The 19259-nt window shown below is 35.7% G+C and overlaps 1 protein-coding gene and 1 long non-coding RNA gene across 3 annotated transcripts; both read right to left on the reverse strand.

The window, feature by feature from the left end:
* Nucleotides 1-672: 672 nt before the first annotated feature.
* Nucleotides 673-4643, reverse strand: LOC144448464 (uncharacterized). 2 transcript variants are annotated; one of them, XM_078138720.1, is made up of 4 exons: nt 3205-4643; nt 2450-2506; nt 1544-1636; nt 673-1086 (listed from the first exon to the last, which is right to left on the reverse strand). In XM_078138720.1, exons 1-4 carry the CDS (start codon nt 3854-3856, stop codon nt 731-733), a joined length of 1158 nt encoding a protein of 385 aa, XP_077994846.1. In that variant the 5' UTR covers nt 3857-4643; the 3' UTR covers nt 673-730. The 2 variants fall into 2 exon arrangements, with proteins under 2 accessions (XP_077994846.1, XP_077994847.1); XM_078138721.1 differs by lacking the exon at nt 2450-2506.
* Nucleotides 4644-10215: 5572 nt separating this feature from the next.
* LOC144448301 (uncharacterized) lies at nt 10216-18444 on the reverse strand. The gene is made up of 3 exons (XR_013482090.1): nt 18098-18444; nt 16468-16598; nt 10216-11418 (listed from the first exon to the last, which is right to left on the reverse strand). It is a non-coding gene; the product is annotated as an uncharacterized LOC144448301 (long non-coding RNA).
* Between the last annotated feature and the right edge of the window lie 815 nt (nt 18445-19259).

Consider the following 19259-nt stretch of genomic DNA (forward strand, 5'->3'; position numbering starts at 1 on the left):
TACTTCATTGGGAAGTAATATTTCTTGAATTCTGGTCTAAAATAAAGTTGATCTTTTTCCAAAAATTACAGAGAAACAAGAATTTTTGTTCAAAAATTTTGGCGGGAAAGTTTCTAGTCCTGAAAGGGTTAACTGTGAAAAGAATGGAAAAACTTCTTGACATAATTTATATAGAGTACAGTATAAAGTCAATTGTGTCAATTTTATATACGATTTTGTGAACACTGTAGTCATCATCTTGTAGTAACATAGTGAAAAATACATTCATTGATCTAAATGGCTGTTTTATGTCTTTCCAACAGATGTTCAACTGGTTATAACATGGACAGGTACAAAGGAAACAGAGAGATAACAAATCTGAACAGTCAAATCTGCGAACAGACGAACGCTTCCATATCAAGAATCAAGGCACAACTATCGTACATGCTACCTGACAATTTTATCTTTCATGCAGCCCTCTTCCTTGGTCTTGCTAATAAAAAAGTGAAAGGTGCTCTGCTGTCATAAACAGTGAAAACAATCAAAAGGAAGGAGTTGCCACCTCAGTATGGAATATTTGACAAGACTACTACACTATTATAAAATTTAATGCAGAATGGCAATTTTAGTAATGTCTATCAAAATAAGATAAATACTGGTTTGTCAAAGAAATTGTTAGAAACTTAATGAGTGTTACAATTGGACAAAGAATTAGTGGATCAGTTAGATGTTCAATGTTTTACAGTTCCTTTCATCTTCTTCGGCGTGCTATCTGCATCACATACTCTAGAGCTCTTGTTGTTTTCTTGCTTTTTCTTTGACTCCTCCTGACAAGCATGGATGATGATGACTGCATAGGTTGGCTTGGGGACTGAATGGCATATGATACTGTGTGCTCAGATAGGTCGTGGCTGTGCATGCCAAACTGGTCATCAGACTGGGTTTGGTCTTGCAAGGAGGCTTCCTCAGTTACTTGGAATGTGTCATGAAAAGACAGTGAGTCATTGGTGTGGAGAGTACTGTCTTCAAAACTCGGTATTGTTGATATTTCCATGGCTGATGGTAGGACATGTAGTGTTTCCGGTGTAGAATGCATATTTAAAAGTTCTGGTGAAAAGAGACAAAATGAATAAATGTGGATTAATATTGTACAATTCTGAGGCTAACTAGACATTTGTTACGTTATGACAAACTCAATGTATTCTGATGCAAATAGGACTTTGCTGCTTAGCATTTTCTGTTTACAAACCCTACTTGTAGATTCCATGCAACTGGTCTTGAACTCATTATAATATGTGTATATTGGTGTGTTTTTTGCACTGTCTTGACTGAATATCTAAAGTATCGATTAGAAGGTACACAGCAAATTTAACAATTTCAGTAGATAGAAGTTGACTTCTACCATCTGTATGTATGAACATATGGTTTTCTATGTACCCATGTATTTCTGAATTTATTCTTAGTGTCTTTCAATAACAATTACACGCTTACTGTATGTTAGCCTTTGACAAGTCACCAATATATATTTTCATGGTTAATATCAGAATTTTATGTTGTTACTTACCAAGATCATTTTGATTCAGTGTGGTATAATTGTAAACTATCTGCTGGAGGGCAGGTATTTCAGGATGGAATTGTATATCTTCTGGTGTAGCAGCTAGAGAAATAAACAAGAATTTGAACAGTTAACAAGGCAGATATTGTATTGCTTTAATATACAATAAATTATCCATGCTTTAACATTGTATGTTTATCTTCAGGGAAACGTGCCTTCGAAATTAAATATTCAACCTTTGTCCAAATATCCCTGAAGAAACTTTATCCTATTCATATTCAAAATCTGGGAGTTGTCTTGTACATTTTTCAAATACATATCAAAATTACCTAACTTTTTTACTAATATATATATTTCAGATGGTTATTCATCAAAGTTATTTTATATTATAGATGTAAATGTTCATCTGTGTTTTGGCATTTTAATTTGTAACAATAATGTGTACATCAGCTTGCTATCCAAACAGATGTTTGTAAGTTGTAGCATACAGTCATCCTACAAAGGTGCAGAGTGATTATGGTCATAATCGCATTATGGTGTAAAAGTAATATGTACACATAACTGCAATTACAGTCTACTTTCAATTAAAATGATTTACAGAACACCCTATTTTAACTGTCCTGGTTGTGAAATTTAACTCAGAGGGACTAGGTAAAAGTGTTCATGATGGAATAAAAAAAAAATTGTGACATGTGTACCCATAATAAGACACAGACAACTTGCCATTTCCAAAAAAAAAGTAACTTAAAAAAATCCAAGAACAAGTTGGATGTACATGAAATATCAAAGAAATTTAAAAAAAAAGGGGGGGGGGGGAATAGTATATGAAACAAGTGGGTAGTTTTTGACCCAACACCACATATACATGATTACCCACAAATCTGATAATAAATATGATAATAGAAGTTGACTTACCATTAGTAAATGTGGGGTTCTCTTCAGATAACTGAGGTTGCTCTGCTGTATTGTCTCCTGTGTGAAAAAAAAAAGAAAGATTCATTAATGTTTCAAATATTTTCTAGTATCACTTACTCTTGGGGGTGAAGACTGTTAACTCTTTCACCACTCATGGCCTCATGAGATTGTTCTTCCTCCGAGCCCCTCACTGACAATAATTTGAATAAAGTGAGACTGAGTGTTATGTAATCAAATAGTTATAAAAATACTTAGAGTTACCCATTTTTGACAAGTGAGGTATCATTTGATTGGAAAATAAATTATCTTCATAATACTTGCTAATACATACATTCAAATGTCACAAACCAAGCCGAAATATGGAGTAATAAAATATTAATAAAACAAACATGCCTTGTTTATTTACTGACACATACAGCTCAGCATAAGTAGGACAATGAACAGAAAAAATGTGCACTACTACCACATTTTAGGTAATTGATATTGAATCACCCCTCGCCCTCAATCTGATTAAAATCAGATGTGGTGAAAGCGGCTAGATGTCCTTATTTACCTCTATTCATCATGTTGTGACGTTTGTTTTGTTCGGAGTGATCGCGTGGGAAGGCGGCGATAAAATTTCAACTAATCAAAACAAGTACTGAGTATACTACTCAATGATAAAGGCACAGCATAAACTCGCTGAGATGAAAGTCGCCTTATATGAATACTATATCAACTCTAGTTTTGAAAACAGGTTATGACGTTGCACCTACCTGTCAAATCTTCTCGTTGGTAGTACACGTAACAAGCCTTTGCAGCTCTCCTCAAGAGTTCTGTCCAGCCGTCTACCTCTTTCGGACGTTTGCATGGGTTGCAGTAGGGCACATCTACAGGCCACCACATGGGAGCTTTGTCTTGATTACCCCATAACGCCTGGTTTCGACCGACGCTAGTCTTCACGATGGTTGGAATCAGATGTCTGAGTTCGGCAAACGTAAGCTTGCTCAGGCAGCCTTGTGGTGAGTCACGGATGTCTGGTAGGTCTGGGATTGGTACGGACGTTGAGTTGTCTGTGGCTCCGCCGACATCTGAACTATCTGTCTCATCAGTGGCTGTACGTTGATACCGAGTGGATGTAACGGGTGGTATAACCATATCTGGAAGTTTTTCTTGAAGTGACTGCTGCATGCAATCAGTACCGTGGACGATAAACTTGCGTTTCGCTAACACTTTGTCGTAAAACGATACGACCACTCCAACTTCTAAGTTAGTCTTTTTTACGAACATATCGATCTGCTTCTTTAAAAGAAGCCAACTTTCAGCCTGCTTCTTCAAGAGGAATGACATTTTGCTGGTATACAGTCTTCTCGATGTGTCGACTACGAATTTTATATTGATAATGATGTGGTCGAAAGAAGTTTCCATGGCTTTTAAAGTCGAAGAACAGTGTGAGAAAGTGTTAATGTCGCCTTTGCTAAACTGATCGATCCGCCGGGCAGCAAGTGGCGGATCGCCGCGTAAAGTCGTCGGTGACGTAAAGAGCGGTACCAGTTCACACTTTTACTGCTTTATGATATGTCATTTGTCAAGGATCTGCTGACAGTCAATCCGCAATGTAACATCAAAAGACGGTAAAGTTGGGTATAAAGACAATATCATTTATCTTGGTGCTAATTGACGGCGTTATTGAACTCATAGCGTTAACCACACAACTGTGTTGCTGTAACTAACCGAACGGTTCGCGATCTCATCACCCAGCAGACACATCTCATCTCACCAAACATTACATGTATCTTGGCCGAAAACAATCTCGTGGGTGCAATAACGAGTACGTCCACAGCTGTAAAAAACCAGCTAAACAGTTCTAACTGTTTTCGACTATGTTGAAGTTTACACACACGCTCCCTAATGAGATTAGTGGTTATGGCCGCCAACACTTCGTAATACCATAGGGTCTATGGTAATACATGCAGGGAATACATGTAGTGGTAGGACACACCGAGCGCCATCACACCCCTTTCCTAGATAGTATGTTTCACACTGGTAGGATGGTGCCTATTATTAACAATCACTCACAAATATGTAATTCATTGTCCGTCCGCCCGTACGACTGCTCCTACAAATCTGACAATCAGTAAAAATTCTCCGAAAATACCAGAGATGTCGATCGAAAGAATTTCTATCAGAAAAAATAACAACTTCAGATAACCGTTTTAAGGTGACGTATGGCATGTATAAAAGAATACCCTATTTCGGTGTATTTTACGCGGAAAAGTTATGTCGGCATGTTTCCACAGAGAGTCTATCAGCCAATCGTTGTCACGCATTCTCAAAAAGGAATAGCCATTGTCACATCAGCTAATATCATCATAATTTATTCAAGTCATCTGACGTCACCAATTCACAAGTTTCATAGTTCTTAACAACATGTTCCCTTTCGGCAAGCTGGCCTTATTTACATCGGCAAAGGCAACGAAAAGGATTGCAACTTTTTAAACAAACGTTTAATGTTTGATACAATGTTTTCTTCACAAGACGTGCATTTCAACACGGACCGTGATTTCAAGGACGCAATCGTCTGCATGCAGCACATGTTAATTTTTAGTCCGTGGTGCGTCAGCTAAATTCATCAACGTCCTCCAAAAACATTTGAGACCGGTAACAATATTTTTCCTTTGTCATTGAAGTTAACACATAAATATAAAATAGATGTGAATTTGTATTTTTAAATTAAAAACTTAGAGCTATTACGTCGTATTACTTTACAAATTTGGACTATGAATTCTACGATACTGTCATAGATAAGAACGCATGTAAAAGCATGGCTGTTAGTCAAAACAAAGTGATAATAATAATCATGAACTCCTCCTCCAACATCTGTATAAACATATTTGTTCGATGAAAAAACCCGTAAAGTTTGAGTACGTGTACTGCATTGTCATGGACGAGGTGAGAATGAACCACCGCAGCCGATTGTTTACTTAGTATTTTGTGATTCGCACGTTGTCGACGGCAGGGGATCAAGGTCACAGCCGTCGCCTCTCTCCACGCAAACATTCTACAAGGTGACATGAAATGTTGTCTGTTTTGCCGCCAATACAATAAAACACCAATGTGAGCAAAAACTTTATTGACATCAATGACAAAGTAAACTGAAACATCGATTAGGCTTACTTTCACATGCGTCAGGAGAGTGTCGATCATAATTTACCGTGGATCGGTAGCTACCGGGTCACGGGTGCTGTCGTCATAGTTTGGCGCATACATGCAGCTACATTATCGCTGTTCGACCATCGATGCAAGAATCGCTGAAAGTGCTTCATTTGCTAGCAATCGCAGAATCAAAGTGTTATGAGTCGCAGAGTCAGAGTGCTATAGTGGTCGCAGAATGCAAGTGCTACAGGTATAGCAGAATCGAAGTGCTACATGTCGCAAACAGTGTTTTGTTGAAACTGCTAGTAGCACTTTTTACTAGCAGATGCTGTTTTGATACACCCATATATACCTGCTTTATTGGCTGAACAAACACGAGAAAAAAGAAAAGAAAATCGAGGCGGGGTATTTAAGTTATGTAAACTCACCAGAAAACAATTCTTTTTTTCCCTGGCCTTAAAATAGGTTTACAGTGGGTGCCGAGTTCACAAAGAGGTGAATTTTTCGTCAAATACTAATGCGCAGATGAATTAATTTTATTTTTGTAGATTTTCGATGAGAAGTACTGTTTAGGAAGTATTATATTGACCTCGAGACGTCTCCTTTTTACCATGTTCTTTTGTTGCAAGGCTTTGTAATAGTTTATCTAGCTTGGTATCTCAGGAAATAAATACACTCTCACGTATTTATCAAATGTAATAATCTATAATTTATACCGAAATGTATATATACAAAATATGGAAAAATAGACCAAGCCTAGCCTATGAAGAAAATTTCGCAACAATGTATCAAAACTGGTGACCTATACATTGACCTCTATGTGATTTTAGTGTACAGGGTGCGCCACTCAACAAAATCTTGACAATTTTCCCACAGTGATTACAGAAGTGTGAAATAGTCTACATGCGACGAGTAGACAAACCGACTTGTAAACTCATGGAAGGACGGAAGGAAGTTCAACACTCACATGCCAATGGTTGTGTTCGCGCGACAAAAAAAATATGTGACAAAGTTGATGAAATTGGAAACAGAATCTTATAGGATTTGGAGCAGATGGTACGTCCGTCGGTCGAAAAAGGAATGTATACACTTTACCCAGTGACGAAGTAGGGCAATAATACCGTATCACTTCACTGTATTAAAGTTGTTAAACTGTTACGATGCTTACCATGAAGTATGTAAACTTTCTGATGCGTAATTATAGCAATGTTATGTGGGTTTGAATTTCGTTTATTATTTGCCACGGAAATTTAAACGGGTGTGCATATCCCGGGTATGTAGAGGGATCATGAAAACTGAGTGAAGTCGAGGATGGCAAGCTTTAATTTCCTGTGCATGTACTGAGAATAGGAGGTGGGGCCATTTGAACAACATTTTTGACGACTATTTTTCATTGGGAGTTGAAAGAAATCACAGATATAGAGCTAAAGTTCTTGCATAAATCATGAAATTGCAAGACTATAATAATAATAATAATAATAATAATAATTTATTTCGTACTTTGGCCACCGGCTATACCCTTACGGAAGGCATTCAGTTTAAATCTGGTTAAAACGTATATTCACCGGATGAAAACACAGAACTTCTACTTTTTAAGCTTAATATCGTATTTAGTCATACAACACGGAGCTAACACGCCTTGGTGTATTTTCTTTACTTTAGGCCTACGTTTTTGGCTATATCTCTGTGTCAGAGTGCCACCCATGACATTTCAAAAATACATACACGCTGTGATATAAAGCATTTGAACTCCTGTAACCTATAGGTCAAAGAAGTCTCTAATTCGGGGAGGTCAGATGAAAGAATGAGGGTCCAATTACTAGTATAAAGTTTGTTTATCACCATGACAACCTATCTTCAAAATATTAAATGATCTAATATTAAAAGACGATCTCTAAACCCTTTGCAGTGAAAAACTAGGCTACTAATAAGTTATTGAGTCTAACAAGACATTTTTATCAGTTGCAGCTTCAAGGATTGTGTATGTAAATATAGTCCTAAATAACTTGTGATTGAATATTCCTATGAGCCAAGATTTAAAGTGAAATGGATAGCAGAGTTCAAATCCATAACGTGCAAAAAAAACCCACGGTAACAACGGATCAACGGTTTGTCATTCATGGAATCCCTGAGAACCCATACTATGTATATGTGTACGTATGAATCACGTATGCATGTCTACTTGTACGTTTGTTGTGTGCGTACGTACTTGCATATAGTGAGTTTAGCCTTCAATAAAATATAATAAAAAAACGGGTTTGAACTAAACTTTTACCATGGTCTAATGTTAACAAGAGAAGAAACAAGTGAATTTGCTATACATTCAGCTATACATATACTGACAGAAGATGAGCCCCCTCGTTTTTACGGTAAGCAACTTTTATTTCTTGTTCTGCTATTGCATTTGCCAACTAGTTTGGTAGGGCCGTGCAGCCGTGGTGCAGATCTCCAGTCCCCATTTAAGACCAAATAAGTTAAAACAAAATTATTTCTCAATTTATTATTTCATACGACATATTTACCAATTTTCTTTCCCTTTTTTTACAGACTTGTTATTATTTTAACAAGCTAAAAACTAGGTGGGATCGGGTAACAGGAACCAAATAATTTTGTTTTTAGGTCTCCAAGTAAAAAAGGGTACTGAATTCACAGACAATTTAGGAGACAACATAAATTAGCATAAAGTATCACTCAAATTTCTATGGATATATTTGGGTATTGTGGCCCACCAATAACACAATACATAAACACAAAAAGAACTGCATTTCAGGTTTTGTATGTTGTTTAACACTCAAGTTTATACTTTCAGTCAACATGAAACATCAATTTAATCAAACAATTAGCTATCTTAGCCTGAATTATTTCATTTAGCAGTCATATTTGAAATGTTCACTTCACCATTGAAATTTATCAGACTCAAAAATTTTAATTTCACATTTGTCACACACAAATTCAGCCCTATTGTCGCCAAATACACTACAAGAATCACAGAAAATGTTTGTCTTATACTTCCAAATTAATTTACAGGCATTGAAGTTTGTGTACATTTGCATATTTTATGACTAATTAGCATTAAAGTATGACTCAAATTGCTATAATCTCAGATTCAATATGGCCGCTATATTTAAATTTCGGCCAGTTACGAGGACAGGCAAACAAGCAGACGACAATTTCTCATCGGAGGCACGACAGTGCATAATAATAGCTTGCACAGCGGCTCAATGACTAGTACGCATGCGCGTCGTATATACTATGCGAAAGCAACGCTTCAAAACGTATACGCATGCGCGAACATGTATTCTCAGTTCGATTTTCGCGCAAAAATTCAACATGTTCTCTAATTTCCAGGGTAAATTCTCTCATATCTCCTTGCATTAAAATTACGGGGATTTTTTATCTGAAAGTTTCGCCGTAAATAATGCATATACCGAAGACTTTCCGAGTCAGAAAAGTTTGACCTCCTGAGGAGAATTCATTGACCTTACGTATAAATAAATATGACCCCAAAAGACTCACTAATTTGAATATGAATACCAAAATTGTATCAAATTTTTAACCCCTACCACAATTTTGAACGGCTGTGCGTTAGATCGCGAAAAACCTCCGTTACATCGGATTCCAACTCTAATTTAACATACTTTTTGTGACAAAATATCCGTCCATGTGACAACACTGAACTTCTCTTTCGAAAGATGGCTTGACATGGGGTTTCAATACGTAGAACACCTGTAAAGTTAACTGTGCACTGGGGTAACTTGTAAGCTGTATCCGGATAGCTATAGCCGGCCCTAGTGTAGTGTTGTACTACCATAGATACAATGTATGCTTTTTATCTTGGTCTAATATATTAGTATGGGAGACTTGTCTCAATCTGCATAACAATAAAGGTATTCCCCGTCAACGTCATTTCACTTCGGCCTAGATTTCTGACCGGAGGTATTGATAATGTCAACAAATAAAAAAAAATAAAAGTTACACGAGTATCATTTACGAATGTCATTCTTTTTGACGTCAGTTTATTTTATTTGGCCCCTCCCACCTGTCAAACACAGACGACGACAAATCACCCGCCAAACTTCAAATTGTAAGTATCGTCTGCCAGGTGCCATTCTGTACTGTCAACAGGTGGTTGTCACTGTTAGCATAAAAATGACGTTTGTTTGCGCCCATGCCCCCCGAACCAGAACTTCTGATGGTAGATTATGTGGTGGAAGTTTGCTGGAAGTGTCAAGCGGGATTATCGCTCGAAATGCAAACGTCACTTGTGGAGAATATCTCTGCAAAAACCATTACATGGCAGCAGTCCGTCTGAGATTTTGTTCAAGCCCCAAAACACTAGGATTCCATTCACGTAGTTATGTACAACTACCATTGAAGTATCACTCAGTTTTTGATGAACTTGGTCAAAACAACCATAGCTATCGACGTGGTTCATACATTTGTACTAATTGTTACAAAAAAATTGAAGAAATAATTGGACCAAAAACTTCTCAGAAGAAAAAGTCAGATTCAAAGGTAAGTTGAAGTAAACTTCAATGTGAATTTGATACAGTTGGTCTCTGACGACATTTTCCCAAAATTGACTGAATGAACAATTAGACATATAATTATGATCTTTATTGATGCAATCATGAAATGAAATAATACAATGTGGTAAATCTATTTTATAACTCATTGTGTAAAAGTTGTTATACTTTACTTTGTTCAATTTGTTGGTATATATGTACTGGTAAAAAGGGTTTGACCTGCAAGTGTAGTTGTTGTTGCATGTCCCTTTATATCTGAAGAATATATTTACTAGAGTAATGAACAACAGCACTAATGAAATGACCTGTGGTTATATTAGTCATATTATTCAAAAACTGAATCTCGCTTCCATCTCACCAAACTAGACATATTTCTGCCAACCTTGTCATTTTCTCATTATTTACATTTTTTTTATATGTTGGTTGTAAATCAGTGCTCTCACCATTTCATTTGCCACAAAGCATATCAAACTACAGTCAACTGAAACATGTTGCCCATTTTTTTTTCAATATGTATTCTTACAACAAAGAGGTTATGTATGTTGCAAAACAATCCTAGAATATGCATTACTGGTTGCAGTATGTCATTGCAGATGACTGGTTGATTTGTTGCAAATCCAGACTGTTATTGAAATGATTATTCAAGACTTTTTCCTATACATTTGCATACTGAACTCCTGAGTTTTTAACAATGTATGTATGTATCAATATATACATGTTGGTCAACATTGTTTGCTAGCATATTGGTTTTGGCAGTATATCAAACTGTTTTAAAATACTTAAGTAATATAATGTTTGAGATTGTGGCACTGAAGTTTCTCAATGGACGAGTACAGTGTACTTTTAATAAAAGTTTGTGTTTGCTAGCATAATAAAATTAAGTTAAGAAAAACAACACAACAAAAACATGTAACTGACTAGATTGTCCTCAATGTTTATTAAAACACACAGAGTACTTCTCTTGATTTAACAGCATTGATATGCATGGTCATTTAACTATGTACATAGATCAGTCTTTGCTAACGGTAATTTAATGGTGTAGAAAAACACAAATCAGTGAACAGATCTGTATATCTGCATATTCTTGTTATTGTACGAAATACATATTTCTGGTAGTTTCTGTGATTGACCACATTTAATTTATGTCCAAAGTCAATATTATGAATGCAAGGAATAAATCTCTTCACATCTTAGTTGTTCCTGACTTCTATGTAGAATTACATGTAGGAGTTCCAGACATTTTTCAGCTGATGATTGATTATGGCTGTGCCACTAGTATTGTAATATCACTGAACATCCAGCAATTACCTGTAAATATAAATGCAGATATATATCCATGTAAGTTTTTGGAAATATCTTTTTTAGGAACACAAGCATATGGACAAGTCAGCACAAGGGGGTGTTGAAATAACATTAGACTACTGGAACAAAATACAGAGAATGATGTCTCAATGTCCTGATATTGGTAAGCTATTTTTTTACCTCTTAGGCTAACTACATGTATCTATTATGGGATATGTGGAATAATATCAATGTTCAAGCTGGTGAGAGAGAGTTTCTCTTGGAATATAAAAAATACAAGTAAAACTTCTTCATAATCTACCTCTGCTCTGACAGTCTTTTTTCTTTTCAGAACCACCTACATGTTTTCCACAACTGCTGGCAACTTTTCAGAAAGAATTATTCCGACACCAAAAAAACAATCCCGAGGAGAAACTTTACAGTCCAAACCAGATGAAACAATTCTGTGAGGAAAAGTGTCCTGGCTTGTTTGATCTTATGGTATCTGCACTTTCCAGAGATGATCCAAGATTATCTTATGATAGGTCAGATGTCATAGAACAAAAAGCAACAGCGGCACTCCACATTCTAGCATATATGAGGTAAATTACGTGCTACAATTACGTCTTCTCTTGGATGTTCTTAAGTCTGAACTGTATGTGGTACATGTATATCTCTTTGGTGTTAGATAACTTATTCATACTGTCATCTTCCATTGTTGAAGTTGATAGAAAATTAAGCATTATGTAACTGTTAATATCTCTCCAGCTACTATTTTCCAGTAATTCACAGGCTGAGTTTATACAGTATTTACTTTTAGTAATGCATAATAATTTACATAAAACCATGGCAAAACTAATCAAGTATAGTGTTTACAACGATTCATGTAGCCATGATATGTGTCACTTTTCAACAACCATCCAACTTATGTGTTGTGCATGTAATGACAGGGATTTCCTCAGATTTTGTTGATATGTACCAACAATTATGTCATCAAATCTTTCAAATATTATATCTAAATATCAGGATTGAGTAATGAACGAGTGTGTTTCACTTTGTAGGCAATAGTCATCATATGTGACACATTTCACTACAACTACAAGACCGGTCTATATATAAAGTAACTGAATAATTGTCCTCCTTCATGCAGATCACAGAAAACAAATCAACTACAGAAGGACTGTGGCCTGAATCTTATGCAACATGGTGTATCTTATGATAGTCTAATGGCTGGTCCAATACTAGGATTCAGTGCTGCACCAAACACTATAACGCTACACAGATCTAAAACAGCCAGAGATAATACTCCACTTGTTTCTTCTCTACTATTAAGAGCAAGAAAGGTAAAGTTCAATGTATATTTCATTCATTTGTAGACAGAAAGAAATAATACAAATATACTTTCATATTGTTATCATTTTAACAGAATGATTTTAGCAGAACTTTAGCAATTCATGTGCAGTTACATTATTCTTCATCACATACTACACAATAACTTATGTTCAGCCTCACATTTCTCATGGGTGGTGCAAATAAATGTGATCTCTAAATCAACAGACAAACCAATTACAAAAATAAAATAATTGTTACTATAGCCATGACTCCTTGTGAGTTTCGCTAATTCTCCTGAAAGGGATAAAGTTATTCTAGACCATGACAGAATCCATGACGCGAGTACCAGTGTGAAAGACTATTGTCAAAGTTGCACTTTTCACTGGACTTATTTATAGTTGTGATAAACTCTGTTTTGATGTCAAAATTATTATCTTTCTTTACAGGAAAGACATCTAGTGATTCATCTACTTGATGATTTCACTAACATTCAACCAATAAGACAGGCAACAAATTTAACCACATTCAAGGTATCCAAAATGGCTTCCTCACTAGTAGACGTTCATACACAAATCCTTGCAATAAAAAAAAGACAGACTCCACACAGAACAGTACCTGTTGAAACAGCAGAAGGCACACAAGACTGTGTTGGTGGTATTGGTATTGAAAACATACTTGAAATCATGACCATGGGAATGACGGAATATTCTACTGTCTGCATCAACACATTGCCACAGTACATGAAACACCTTGATCCAGCAACCATTGAGCAATCACTCAAACAGTTCAGGTAAATGCCCTTCTTTTACTACATAAAGTTCAGGTATTAAAGGGGAATGCCACTCCAGGAAATAGAGCCATTTTCATAAAGTGTTGGTTTTTATTCTGGAGAGTCATTACATGATTTTACTTCACCTACAATTACTTGCAATTTCAGAGAACAGCAAGTTGATCTTGTGCCTTTATATAGGGTAGTACTGTATCTTTACTATGGGATATTGCATCATGGAAGTCTTCACAAATTGAGTATTCATAAGCTTGGAGTGTCTATACCCTTGAGTGTACAGAATCTCATTGCGCAACTTGAATATATTATTTCTACTAACTCCCATGATGCAATGTTCTACAGCAAAGATACCCAAAAGGGCACAAGATCAACTTGATGTTCTTTTGAAATTCCAACTAATTGTAAATGATGTTAAATCATGTAATGCCTCTCAAGAATTAGAACCAACACTTAATGAAAATGCCTCTATTTAGTCCTGGAGTGGCATTCTCCTTAAATGTGGAATAATATATCAGGTAACTATTGTTTTACAGCAGAGTAACAACGACATAGGTACACGTACCCTTATTAAGACATAGCTTTTTATATGTGTTACTGATCCAAACTAGGTTTTCTTGTGAGTAATCTGTAAATATCACTACCCTGTTTGTTTACTCCAGCCTAATGTACACAATACGCGCATTCGAACAGCCCTGACTTTTGGCTTGTATTTGTAAGTGCTATGACAAGATTACTGTCATTATGTGTTGGATACTACAATATGTGTCAGCTGGAATTTAAACCTTGAACACTCACAGCCTAGTATACTTACTTTCACAATGTACTTTTATGTTGGACTCAATGACAATGCGTGCAAAACTAACAATTAAATCCACTTCTATATCTATTAACCTCAGACTTTATCTTTATAAGTGTACTTAATATCTGTCCTCGTCTTTCAGGGTCTACCAACAAGAGGACCACTCAGAAAGAAGCACACTTCAAACAACATACCTCATCGACGAATTTCAACAAGACTTGCATTCCATGGAAGACTATCAGAAAGCATATGATCACATCTTTAATACATCGCAAGACTTCTTTTCATATGCTGAACAGTTTGTAATTCCTGCTCCTGGTGATTGGCCGACATTTTATTTTGTAAAGAAACTTATTGCCCAAGACAAACTTAGTGATAGCATTTTACCAATACAGGGACCTTTCCATGTTTCCCTTAATCTTCATGACGACCATGTTAAACTTTATCATTTTTTTTACAGTGACTTGTATTCCTTTGTTTTTGGGGGAAAGCTCTCATGTAACCCCAAACCATTTCGAACATCTCTTGTTATCATGGCTGCTTTTACAGGTTGGCAGATTGTACGTGATTCCATCCTTCAACATTTTCTCAATTCCAAAGACCCAGAATACCTTTGCCTTAAACACATCTTTGACGAACAGTTACCTCTTCTGACCTTTCAATACACCTCTATTTTTCGTTCAGGAAATCACAACTTATACCTTCAAATCATGCGCAGAATTTCCATTTTATTCATCATCTGGAGAAGACATCATTATGACAAATCCACTCTTTCTATGCTTTCAGACACTGACTTTTACATGACCACATTTCCTGATCTTTCTGAACTCTTTCAAACTTATTTTCCAGTCCTCACTGAGAAAAAGGTAGAAGTATGGCACTCCATTCTGCGTAGTCAAATCAAACCACACACATCACCACACACAATAACAAAAACAGCACACAGCATTGCATCAACACGACTGAACAACACATTTCACCAAAACTTCTTACATGGCTATGGCAGAGGCAATTGGCATCATGACTACACTCTCATTGCAGGTAAGACAGCCGAGTATATTGTACAACTCTTTGGGAAGGTTGCACAGAACACTGGAAAATCTTCACTACTGGAATCAAAAACAAACATACTAAAATACCAACTACCAACATTCAAAACAGACATAACTAGTAAATGCTTACCCCTTGCTTTCAGTTTTGGAATCAACAATATACCAGCCATAGATAAAGTATGTGATTTCAAACCATGTAATAATCAGGGAGATACAATCAAAGTGCTTCCCTGTGGTCATAGTTGTCATGTGAATTGTTTACAATCATCAGAAGGCAAGTGTACTGTATGTCTTCCATTACTACTTGCCAAAGTAACAGAGCTTAGTAAAAGCTTTAATGAAGCCATTCTCACTCCAACACAACACAGGATAAGAAACCAATCCAAACAAAATGACAAAGATGTGGACACTGATGACACCACTGACATAAACACCACAAAAGACAGTGAACACTACACATCACAAGCATTTAAAGACAACATGACTCACTACATACAACAATATCCACCAATACAACAGCCTACAAAAGACCACCAACATCAAAATACCCATCAACCACAGCAGAACAACAGACGATGCGCTCACTGTAGACAATATGGTCACACAAAAAAGAAACGAGGTGTCATCACATGTCCTCAATTACTACAACAAACAAGACAGAAATCTTACATTCCACAACACCATGCACTCATTAACATACATCCCATTTCCATCATGTATACTGAAGGAGAGATAAAACTTTGGGCATTGCCAAAACACATATCTCAATCTACGATTGATGGCCGTGATGGAAGCAATGCCTGTTCACTTATTACAATAATATTTGGCAACACGTACTGGAATAATTTAATCAATCATGTGTCTCTCCCACAACAGGTATTACCACCACAGTGGTTTGAGGCGACACTCACAACATTGAGAGAAGGCAACAGAGTTTATGAGTTGTATGTAAGTCAAGTTGGCAGAAATTTGTCAGTACATGAAGCAGTCAACATGTTGCCGTATATAAATGTATGTAACATAGGACCAGAAACACCTATTGATATCATTGATACAGATAATGATTCACAGACACTTACACTAACTAATCTCATATCCCATCTCACCCCAAAATCAGCAGGCATTTTCATTTTTCAGGGGAAATCCATCATATTCCTTTGTAACCTTGATTGTAGCCATATAATTATGTTTGACAGTCATATTCATGGAGATGTTGGTGCCCTTTTTCTTTCCTGCCCTAGGAGGGAAGAAATAATAGCCAGAATGTTACAATATTTTAATTCTATTGCAAATAGCACACAGTTTACACTTGGTTCTTTCACAGTATTGAGATATGCCTAGATACATACATAGTTGTGTATACTGTCATCTGCGTAAACAGAAAATAATACAAATAGGTAATGCAATTGTAAGTATTTTACTGTAAAATTAAATACAATGTAGATTTGGGTCAAGATAATTTTTTAATTTTACACACTCTCACAAAACAAAAGTATTAAAAAAGAAAATGGAATACAATTATCTAGACTTTGTAGTATTTTAAAGACACACTGGTACAATAAATGTACACGTATGTGTTGTAACCTCCAGTAGCTCCATGTAGCAGGTGAAAATTCACTGGATACTTTTTAGGCTCTTTATGTGAGCCTTGTAGGTTGTATTTTCATTCTTTTTTAATTAATTGTACCATGCATACCACACTCTCTGCTAGTGTGTGTTGAGTATAATAAAGATTGATTGATTAATTATAGGAACCAAGAATGATGGATGTAGATTCTCATTTACTTCCACGAGAACAAGAAGTTTACTACTCTTGACTTTTGAATGTAATGTAATGTAACTAATCCTTAGAAACTATTTTGTTAGCTAAATGTGTAATGTAAACAAATCTATACTAATACTCAGTGTAGTTTATCTTAGGAAATATATTTTATGATAAGGAGGTAAAGTTTACCTGACTATCAAAGGACTTTTAACTCTTTCAATTATAATCAAAAGCTATAATGTAGCTTCAGTAAACACATTTTTGAAATTCACCTTTTGCTACTGATGTTACTAAATATTAAGAGAAAAAAAATATTGACAGTATAGTATTGTCCTTGCATTTATATTAGAGTATAGATTTTCAAATACAATGGCATTCACATTTTGTATATCACACACTGTACTTCTCATGAGTAATTTATTCAAACATATAGTAACTTCCAGTGGAATTACTAAAGGTTACAAAGTAAGGACAAAAATCAAATTATTTAAAACTAAATGAGTACATTTATGGAATTAAAGTATTGTATAATTGAGTATGTATAGTAGTACTAAAAGAACATTTGTAAATAAACTGACTATGTAGATTAATTATTATATTGTATGATCATGTTTGTGTTTGTTCATAATTGTTTCCCAACTTGTGATTTTTTTGTAAACAATACCGTCCTGGTAGAAAGAGGATTAAAACATGGTATCAAATGTTATAAATATATTCCTTTAATGATTAATTCATATTGGTATTTTTGTGATAATAACAATCCCTGAATGGAACTGTTTACCCTTGAACATTAGGGAAGTATCATCCAGTTATTCAACATACTCATCTGCCATCACTAATATTAGTAATATGGTTGCTAGCAGGTTCATTGTTTACATATACGTGTGGTGGAGGAACGTACAGTGACAATGTGATAAACAGGTATGTAAGTCGTAACACTCATTACTATACGATGAGTGTCATTTACTTACCTGGTTAGGTGACGGTTATTCCCATTGCAAACACGCCGATGAATCGCATGGAAATGAGTCAATTTCTACGTACAAGTTACCTACGATATATCAATAATAACGCCATCGTGTTACAAATTCCATACTTGTCATGAGTACATCCATGATCCATTACGCGGTGAAGTTATACACGCTCTTCGATCATGTTTTCTCAAACGGGAACAGCAAAGGAAGTGTCCTGTTATATGTATGAAATCATTGTCCACAGGTCTACCTAAAACGTGTTTTAAATAAAGTGCGTATCTCCAGAGGAAGGCAGGGAGAACGTGAGCTCATGGCGTACATGTGCACCGACCATGCACGTCCATTTATTTTCATTTCCACATATTCTGACGCATGCGCATTGCGAAAAAAATGATAGAGGCAGTACGCGCGTTGTCGAGTTTGCAGACATGAGAGTTGCCAGTAACGCATGTGACTGGTAAACAACGCCTGTGTCTGGTTTAATTCTGTGGGTTTAAAATGGGCCATATAATGAGTTTTGAATAAACACAGCTGTTGGAATGAACGATGTTTTGAAGAGAACCATGCAAGATTGTGTATACACAGACAGTTTTCTGAGCTTTCCTAGTGACTAGCATGAAGTTTAACAACAGACATTGATACTGGTAGTAGTACTGTATTCTCAGCTGTGTCTACAGTCAGTCAATCTTTACATGCATGGTAAAGCATACAAAAATAACATGCAGAAATAAAATGATTAAAATATATTCTTTTAACCAACTGATGGAACACTGTTTACATCGACTAGAAAGTTTCCAAGAGGAAGTCTATCATCTGAGGTCAAAATATGCAGAAACTGAATGAAAATTTGAATTATCTAATGAAAAAGAAGAAGAATAAGTGCCTTTCTTTAATTTGTATAATGAGAATAAAGCATGAAATGATGAAATTCATCTTCTACCGCATAATTTGACAAAATTTAAAGATTCTTTCATCATGTACAGGAATCTTAGGAGTACACCATCTCCCCAACTCAATATAAATATTATAATCCAAAATTCTAAATTTAGTCACTAGTCTTCTACCAACTGGATTTTTAATTTGCAGAAGATGTTTCTCAAAACCAAAAGCTGTTTTAAATAATCCAGGGAAATAATCTAAATGTTCTCATTTTGTTTTT

This window comes from Glandiceps talaboti, chromosome 17 (genome assembly GCF_964340395.1).
Source record: "Glandiceps talaboti chromosome 17, keGlaTala1.1, whole genome shotgun sequence".
Classification (NCBI taxonomy): domain Eukaryota; kingdom Metazoa; phylum Hemichordata; class Enteropneusta; family Spengelidae; genus Glandiceps; species Glandiceps talaboti.